Source organism: Plutella xylostella, chromosome 28, assembly GCF_932276165.1.
Source record: "Plutella xylostella chromosome 28, ilPluXylo3.1, whole genome shotgun sequence".
Classification (NCBI taxonomy): domain Eukaryota; kingdom Metazoa; phylum Arthropoda; class Insecta; order Lepidoptera; family Plutellidae; genus Plutella; species Plutella xylostella.
Window position 1 is genome coordinate 2,194,461 of NC_064008.1, and position 9,498 is coordinate 2,203,958.

The 9,498-nt window shown below is 38.7% G+C and overlaps 1 protein-coding gene across 1 annotated transcript; it reads left to right on the forward strand.

Annotated features, from left to right (window-relative positions):
• Positions 1 to 5,079: 5,079 nt before the first annotated feature.
• LOC125490821 lies at positions 5,080 to 6,285 on the forward strand. The gene is made up of 2 exons (XM_048631160.1): positions 5,080 to 5,773; positions 5,840 to 6,285. Exons 1-2 carry the CDS (start codon positions 5,080 to 5,082, stop codon positions 6,283 to 6,285), a joined length of 1,140 nt encoding a protein of 379 aa, XP_048487117.1.
• Positions 6,286 to 9,498: the final 3,213 nt, after the last annotated feature.

Sequence of the window (9,498 nt, forward strand, 5' to 3'; positions counted from 1 at the left end):
AAGATTGTATTTAAGCACTAGGTACCTATACAGTGCCACGCTTAAAAATAAATAAATTATTTTCCTTACATTATTATCGATTCTTTATTGCCTTTAATTACCTATACTTCTGGCGGCCCGCCATCAGTTCATAATTTGTTCGAGTGGCCCCTAGTCTTGATAAGTCTGTGCATCCCTGGTTTAAAACATCACAATTGCGGGTTGACTGGCAGAAAATGCTTTTAGCATTAAGTCCACCCTTTGTACTTTTATTTGTAATATTTGTACAATAAAGAATTACATAAATAAATTATGCGAGCAATTAACTTTTAACTATAGAATGGTAGATGAAGACAAGATTATATCAGGCTTGTCGCGTGCGTGAACAAATTAATATTAATCTCTTAATTATCTTGAGTAATACTTAGTCAAACATTAATCAAATGTGCGGTTTAAACGAACATACTTAAGTACTTACTTTGATTATGTTTTACGTTATTTACATAAGGTAAAATTCAACCAGAGAACACTTCAAAGCACATGCTATTTTCTTTGTGAAAAATAAAACATTTAATACCTATATGCTAAAATGAGGAATAAAAATACGTCGTACCGAAACCTTATTTCATCATCACAACACAACCCATCCCGAGTCATGTGGGGCTAGGGCACGGGTCACCTGCCTAGTGCGGGTTGGTGGACCCCAACACAAGCAAACTTGTGCTGAGAGAGTCGTCGGGTAAGTGGGCAACCCGACTGTCAGATGTTTTCAAGCCGCCTGCAGGCCCGCCTCTGACTACCCAAATTCAACTACATAGAACCAATTATAAAGTATGTACATTAGCAAAGTTCTATTTATTTTTAATTTACCATACGCAATACCAATCCATGATTGAGGCAGAAACTAAAGACAGGCCATCAAAACTGTGTGCATAATAGGTAGGTACTTATGTATCTCTGCTTATCTCACATATTTAATATGATGCTGCCTTATCCTAGATTGATGCATGGAGATGGATTACTCAGGTAGATTATCTTAAGTGAAAACCCAAGACAAAGTTGATAAATCTGACTAGGTACATATAAATATAATTCCCTGGATGGTAAAACCGAGGTGCAAAAGAGGTAACTAGTAAGCCAGCAGAAATAGCGTCACAAAGTATGTAGGTAATCCAAAAAAAGTGTTCTAAAACTTTTGCCAATTCGTGAAAAATGCTCTTCATAGTAAAAAAGTCACGTGACCAACAAAGTTTGCGATTTTTCAAATTTTGTTTGAAATGAGCCCTCTTTTGACGTATTTCACGACTTTTGCAACACATTGTTTAATTTATTTAAACTATCTAACATCTAGGTTGATTAGTAGTACTATTATTATTGCTTGAATAGTACTATGCTGAATAATATATTATGTAAATTAATTACCTAGGTAGGTATGTACCTACCTGTAGTATCAATTTCATTGTGAAGGTCAATCCAAGGTTATGTTTGTTTTGTTTTGGTTCCGCGTACATACATGCTTTTTTATTACATAAGATCAGTCATGTTCTTTATTATTAAACCAGTTTTTATAGTGGCAAAATATGAGATATATTTTTGGCGTACCTATTTTAATTGAATTGGTAAGGTTAGATACCAATTAGGAATCGATAGTTCGAGTAATAATAACTAACTGTAGTTTTATTTTATCTGTCAACTTTAAACCAGTTTTTTGTGATGGTGTATTATACATGTAGGTACAGCAGGTACTCATGTTTTTATCCAGGCGTTTAGAAACGATGCACGTACTTGCCATAATTGTTTACAACTCAGGTTTCCAAATTCTGTTTTGGTCCAATCCTGTTTTTGAGCACTCTGTGAGTCCTCCTGTTTTTATAAGGAAATTCCGGAAAGCAAATATGTAAGTACCTACCTATTACATTTAAACCATAGACAAAAAGTTGTGTTTGTTTTTTTAAATATTATAAGGAGGTTCTCTAATATATTTATAATGTTGAACGTAGGTACAATATGGACCTGTTTACTACTTGAGGTAAAACTTTAGTACCTAATCTTGAATGGTATTTTCCAATTCTGTTGGGAATTTGTCTATCGGTTATCAAACTATCAAGGTGTTTAAAATAAAGATAAGTTATATTTATTATCTTATTGCAATTTATATACCTACTATGTACTTACCTAGTTACTTGGATACTTTTATCAACCAAGTATTTTATAAATAATAAATAGGACAGTAAGCCCCTGTTTCACAATGTCTGGTTAGTCGCTACTTGTCGGATAAAATACATGCTGTCACTGTCTAAAAAATAATAACAGAGAGTGACAGCATGTATTTTATCCGTCAGGTAGCCACTAACCAGACATTGTGAAACAGACCCTTAGTATGTCAAAGCAATATTACTGTAATTAGATCAGTGGCATACGCGTTAGTGGGTTACGGACAAAAAATTTCAAAAATCAATCGTAACGTCGTTTTGAAATTGGTACTCAATAAAAAAATACTTTTAGATTTTTTGTGTTTTCAGAGTTGATCCCATAATCTTCTTAGAGTAATGAAGGTTGCTCTGCATTTCGGATGGGGCTTTTATTCTAATTCAAAAATATTTTTGATTCAAATGGTTGTACCCAATTAATTGTTACCTTTGGGAAAACAGTCTTATAAACCACAGGTCCAAACCGGGAAATAGGACTAGGAATCGAACATAGGACTCCTTCGTAATAGTGCCAATGAAAATGAAACTACAACTGAGTCTTGTGACCGCTCGCTCAGACACTATGGATGGTCAGCTAATGAGTCATATGATCGCGATCATACTTATACTTCTAGACACTGCGATACACTTCCTAGATCCTAGCATTTAACACACTACAATATTCTATTAAGATTTATAAAAATAACATGCTAACTCACCGTATAAGTAAAAAATATTTCGTAAAATTGAGCACAAAACACTTTTTGTCACAAAAAAACAAGTGGGTTTGCAAAATGTCACGAAATTCCAACCCTCAAGATCACAGTATCACACTCGGCGAGCTGTCAAAATCACGAAACTGTCACAATCACAAGGAGATAATACAGCGAAGAGACGTTGACCACGCGGCGAGGCTAAAGAGAAACTGACTTGCAACCCAACAGCGAAACAATTCAATGAACTCTATGGCTCTGGATACGCAAACTCCTTGGACAATCACGCCTCTACTGCCTTGTAATACGGTCTGTTGAAAGTCAGACTCTTTTTCAATGAACTCGCGTGTACTCTATGGTACGTTTGGACGCGAACTCTTTAGTTAGAGAATCACGTCTCTTTTGCTTTGTAATACGGTTGGCGGTAGTACGAGTCTTTTCGGTTGCAAGTTTAGTGACGTGAGTGATTTTTTGATAGCGTATCGAATGCAAATTGCGATCCAGATTGTGTTCGAAGGACTTTGATGGTTGTTGTGATAGAAGACGAAGAAGTCAAAACGTTCTGACGTGACATTTTAATTAAGTAATGATTAAGAAAGGTTGGTAGGTAATCTTATCCCATCAAAATGATATACAGACTGTTCAGAATAGTACAGATCAAGACCTACGAAATTTCTTATAAACAGGTACCTAAATAGAGGTTGGATGAGGAAGGCCGAGGACTGAGTGTTGTGGCGCTCCTTAGGAGAGGCCTATGTCCAGCAGTGAACGATTATGGGCTGATGATGATATCCTGTACTCATGACGTGGCAAATTCTAAAGTTCTTGACTTTTATATGATTAAGGTCGGGTAATTCCAACATTGAAATGGAGTAGCTTTATCAGCATCACACACTTGATAGATAAATAACGTGTCGTCCTGAAAACATATTTGTGAAATTATTAAAATATTTTTTAATTTATTATTCATCGCGACCCAACCTTTTCGAGCCTCACAACCTGACAGTCAGAATTTCTGGGTTAGATTTTTTTTTTTAATAAATTTTCAGCTTCTCAGGTGGATAATTATATATGAAATTGGTGGTTTCAGTTACTATCACCGTAAATTCATATACCTATGGTTTTGGAATATTATTATAATGACGGTAATATTGAAAGAACTTCATGTTATAATTTAAAACAAACGACTATGCATGTAAATACGGGTTTTGATTTTAGACGCCACGGTAACATCAGCATTTTCCATATTTTATCAATAATTCATCATCAACTTATCCTTCATGAAAGACACTTCAAAATGTAAATGAACGATTGAGAATGAATGATAAAACAATAAAACTGATAATAATAGTATTGTAAATGATGAACATTTAGATATGGCATACAACATATTGTACGTCTTATTCTAGAATATTTACATTGTACAAAGATAGTCAGATAGATAGATGATGTACTTACGCTACGGATAAGTACCTGGTACTTATTGAATTTGCAAAGTCATCAAACTAAAAATAGAAGATATTCTTCTTAAAAACGTAACATTAAAATATGCCTAATATCTACTGAAATTGCAAAGTCATGAAACCAAAACCTAACCAACCATAACTTTGGAACGTCTATGCCGTTTTTGATAAAAAATATGGATAAACACATTTGGGGTAACAATACCTATGACTTAAATATTGTACATTGCTGTATTGCTTTTGCAGTATACGTACAGAAAGAAGAAGACATAGATTTAAAATAAGACAGATTTGTTGAGTTCTTTTGTGCAACTCGGCATTAGATACGAAGAATAAACATTTTGAAAAAGTACTACAGGTATTGAATCTGAAAATCTCAATGATATTATGTTGATATTTTCGGATTTTAGGGTTTGGCGCATTATTATTTGTATTGTCCTTGTAATATTCTCACAGCTTGAATTGAATCATACAGTTTTTGTTTATTTATTTATTTTATTTATTTATTTATTCTTTTATTGCACAATATACATATGTAATTATGTACAATCAGGTGGACTTAATGCTAAAAGCAGTTTAGGTCAGTCATTGTTATTTATCAAGTGACGCGATCAGCATGATCTATACTTGGGCTTACTTAAGTCACTGCAACTCTGACATCGGCGCGGACGGTCGCTTTCTAGCGGCGCCGTCTGTAGCCGCCACGTGTGACTCACTACTGAGTACGACCGCAACATGGCCACCGCCAATAAACGTTCGGACAGCCTCATGGTGAGCGAGGTGCTCGCCTTCATACAGAGCAAGCTGGACACGATGGACGTGATCAGCCTCGAGCAGATCTGTCTGACCAGCTTCAAGGAGGCTGAGCTTGCCGCCGCCAAGAAGCTGCTCGCCGACACCGCCACCACCGCCGTGCGCCTCGTGCCGCGCCGCGGCGATGGCTCCATGAAGAAAGACCTGCAGGACATCATCCGGGTGTTCCAGGAGACCGATCCGGATGATATCCCAACGTACGTGGCTCGGGACCTCTACAAGCTGCCGCCGGTCACATTTGACCATGTTGATGTGACCCGGCTACTCAAGGACATTGTCCTGTTGAGGGCCGAGATGGCTGAAATTCGAGGCAAGTTGGAAGCCTCGGAGCTCGCCAGTGCGGCGATGCAACGTGAGTTGTTATCGCTGCGGAATGCTGACGCTGCGATCCACGCGACACCGCCTTCGCCGGCGCGTCAACTGCAAGCGCAGCAGAAACTACAGGCAACTGACACCGATTCGCCGCGGGTAAATGACCCGCCGCCTGCGACCTACGCCAAGCGGACACGTGACGCCGCGTGCCCGCTGCGAGCCGCCGCCCCCGCGCCGCCACGCCCCGCTGCTGCTGCACCCTCCACCACCAGGAGCCAGCAGGAGGCCGCGCCCGCGCCCCCCCGCCCTCGCCCCCGCCCCCGCCGCCGCCGTCGAGCCGCGCCGCAAGCTGCACCCCAGGTGATGCCAGCGGCTGCCGGAGCTCCGGCGGCGCACCCCCGCGCCCCGCGCAACGCGGTCGTCGACAAGGATGGCTTCATCTTGGTGGAGAAAAGGAGGCCCCGTCGCCGCATCCGCAACAAGCGCGGCACCGCCCCGGCTGCCTGCTCGCTGAAGGCCGCCATGCCCACGGTCGACATATACGTCTCCCGCGTCCACGCGAATATGGCGCATGACAACATCGTGCGCTATATCAAGGAGAAAAGTGTCGGCCGCACCGAGACGCCACCCCAAGTGCTGGCCATCGAGAGACTGCAGTCCGCCAAGCAGACGGACTTTAAGTCGTTCAGAATTCGCATTCCCGCCGCCCATCAGAAGGTTCTCCTGAGCAAAGACTTTTGGCCAGCGGGAATAGTGTTTCGACGCTATAGGGAGGCGAAAAAGACTATGAAATCCCCCGATAGTGCTAGAGAATAAGTAAGATAAGTTTTAAGTATAATGTTATGTATTAGTTATATATTCATAATTGTATTTATGTAATGTTTCTATGGGCCTATAGTTGCCTGAAATAAATGGTTATTATTATTATTATTATTTTCTTTCTGATTATTTTCAGCTCAGCTATTTGTACAAATAACTGGTATAATGAACCACACGGGCCTAAGCCAAGTGTGATTCATGGGGTATGTGTTGGGTCGGTTTGCATAAATTTACGCACTATTCGGCACGTATTGAGAACTGTAGCTTTTTGGAGGGATTTGTATGTGTAGGATGGGAGATCAAGCGTTTTTAAAGACTTTTCTAGTTGCTTAGGGATTACTCCTGTTGTGGAAAGCACAATAGGGACTATGGTACAGGTCTTGAGTCGCCACATACGAATGATCTCATCTTTAAGGTCTGTGTATTTTGACAGTTTTTCTGCTATTGTGTTTTGTAAGTTATGAGTGTTTGGGATTGCAATGTCTATAATAAGAGCTGATTTGTTGACTTTATCTATTAGTGTAATATCCGGTCTGTTGAAGTGAATGGTTCTATCTGTGAGGATGGCTCTGTCAAAATACAGTTTGTGCGTGGAGTTCTCAATGACAACTTCTGGGGTATATTTGTAATACGGAGTGGGTGGTGAAGGTGCGAGGTTGTGTTTAATTGCCAGTTTTTGATGTATGATGTTTGCCACCTGATCGTGCCGATGCTTGTAGTCGGTCTGGACTATTGCTTTGCAGGCACCAGTGATGTGTTGGATAGTTTCTGGTAAGGCATTACATTTACGGCATCTGTCTATTTGAGAGCCAGGGAGTTTCATAATATGCTTCTGGTAATTTTTGGTCTCTATCACTTGATCTTGAATAGCAATGAGGAACCCTTCTGTCTCCGGGAATAGCTCACCTCGACGGAGCCACTCGTGCGACGCTTCTTTGTCGACGTTTGGTTGACTCAAGTCGTGGGGGTGTCTTCCATGCAATGACTTCCGATTCCACTCACTTATCTTTGTTTTTTGGTCTATTTGTGTTTCATTTGGTTGTGGGCTTCTGTCTTGTAAATTTAATGGTGTAAATTTTGTATCTGTCTGTACTATAGCTTTGTGGATATCAGATGTTGTAGCTTTTTTGTGAAAGTAGGTTCTTAGTGCTGTTATTTGTTTATTATGCAAATTGAGTATATCAATTAGTCCACGTCCTCCTTCACTACGTGGTAGGGTCTGTCTTTGGACACAAGCTCTTGGGTGGTGTTTTCTGTGTTTCGTCATTGATGTATTTATAGCTCTCTGAAGGTTTTTGAGTTCAGTTTTGGTCCAAAAAATAATTCCGAAAGAATAGGTTAATATTGGTATTGCGTAAGTATTAATTGCTTTTACTATGTTTTTTGCGTTAAGTTCAGATTTTAATATCGCACTAAGACGATGTTTAAATTGTTGAGTTAGTTTGGCTTTTGTTTCTTTATATTGGATTTGTTTATCTTGGTTATATCCTAAATATTTGTAGGTTTCGGTTTCAGTAAGTGGTTCTATTGTAGTTCCGGATTGTGTTTGAAATTGGTGGGGGTGAGTTTTACCGTCTTTAACAGAATTTATTCTACATTTGTCTATTCCAAATTCCATATGTATATCTTGTGAAAGTTTGTCTGTAAGTTCTGCTAAATGGTCTAGTTCAATTTCTGAAGAGGCATATAGTTTTATGTCATCCATATAAAGAAGGTGGTTTATTTTTATATTTGGATCAATATGAGGTGTATTTTTCTCAGAGTGTCTTTTAGAAAGTAGGAATCCACTTTGGGACGAATTCAAGAGGTTTGAGAGTGGATTTACTGCAAGACAAAACCACATTGGACTTAGTGAATCTCCTTGAAATATGCCCCTTTGAACTTTAATAAAGTCTGTCAGTTTGTCATTAAGTTTTAGTTGTGTAGTCCATTTGTTCATCGTTAATTTCAGAAAGTTAATTATTTGCGGGTTTAATTTATATATATCTAAAATTTTTAAGAGCCATGAATGTGGTACAGAGTCGTATGCTTTTTTATAATCAATGTACATAGTGTGCAGGTCTTTTTTCTTTTGTTTAACTAATTTTAGAATAACTGAATCTATCACAAGTTGTTCTTTGCATCCTTGACTGAATTTTCTACACCCTTTTTGTTGTTCAGTTAAAATTTGATTGCTTTCACAGTGTTTATAAATTAATTGGGTAATGCAGGATGTAATTATTTTGTAGATAGTTTGTAAACATGTAATGGGTCTATATTTTGCTGGGTTTTTAGTATCACTACTATCCTTAGGTATCATGTAAGTAATCCCTTCTGTAACGTATTCGGGCATATTCTGTGGATTTTTGATGAAGTTATTGATGAAATTGTACAGGAACGGATGTAAATATGTAAATTTTTTGTACCAGTAATTATGAATATTGTCAGTCCCAGGAGCTTTCCAGTTATGTAGGGATCTTAGGACGTCTTGATACGTCTCCAACGGGATATGATCAAATTCCATCTGAGTCGTTTCCGAATATCTTAGTTCCTCCTCTTTGATCCACTCGGCGTCTGCATTGTGTTCTTTTGGATCTGCCCATATCTGAGACCAAAACTCCTGTAACTCTTCAGGTGGAGGTGTTTCTGTAGGTTGGTTAGTGGTGTTGTTTGTAGAGGACTTTATAAGATTACGGTAAAACAGTTTTTCGTTGTTAAAGAATTGATTATTTTGTGTTTTACGAAGTGAGCAGGCTGTATATCGTTTCAATCTACTAGCTATTACGGTCAGTTTTTGTTTCAGGGTATCTAAAAAGTGTGTGAGTTCGGAGTTTGGAGGTTCGTGGGTTGAATGTACCTTATATTCTTCCAGGGTCTTTTTTACAGTTTTCGTTAGTTTTTTACTTCTATTTCCATTAATATACTGAGTTAATCTGCTTATTTTAGATCTTAGGTCATCTACTTTTCGTTCAAGTCTAACTTGCCATCTTGGTTTTGAATTATATCTCTTGGTGCTTTGGTCTTCAGGTGGCGGTGGGGTGAGGTCAAGTTTAGCTCCATTCATTTTAGCTGCGGTCCATGCTGCACAGTATATCGTGGTTTGTAAAGAATTAAATTCAGTATTGGCATTAACATTAACAGGCAGGATCTTTTTATCTATGTATTCTACTAATATTGCTAGTTTTCGGGATGGTTTTTGGCGGGGAATGTATGGTCTGTTAGTAGGTTCAA

Coding starts and splice junctions, on each gene's coding strand:
- LOC125490821 (XM_048631160.1), top strand. CDS start 5,080: ATGGCCACCGCCAATAAACGTTCGGACAGCCTCATGGTGAGCGAGGTG. Junction 5,774..5,839: donor GGCCGCGCCCGCGCCCCCCC/GCCCTCGCCCCC, acceptor AGGTGATGCCAG/CGGCTGCCGGAGCTCCGGCG.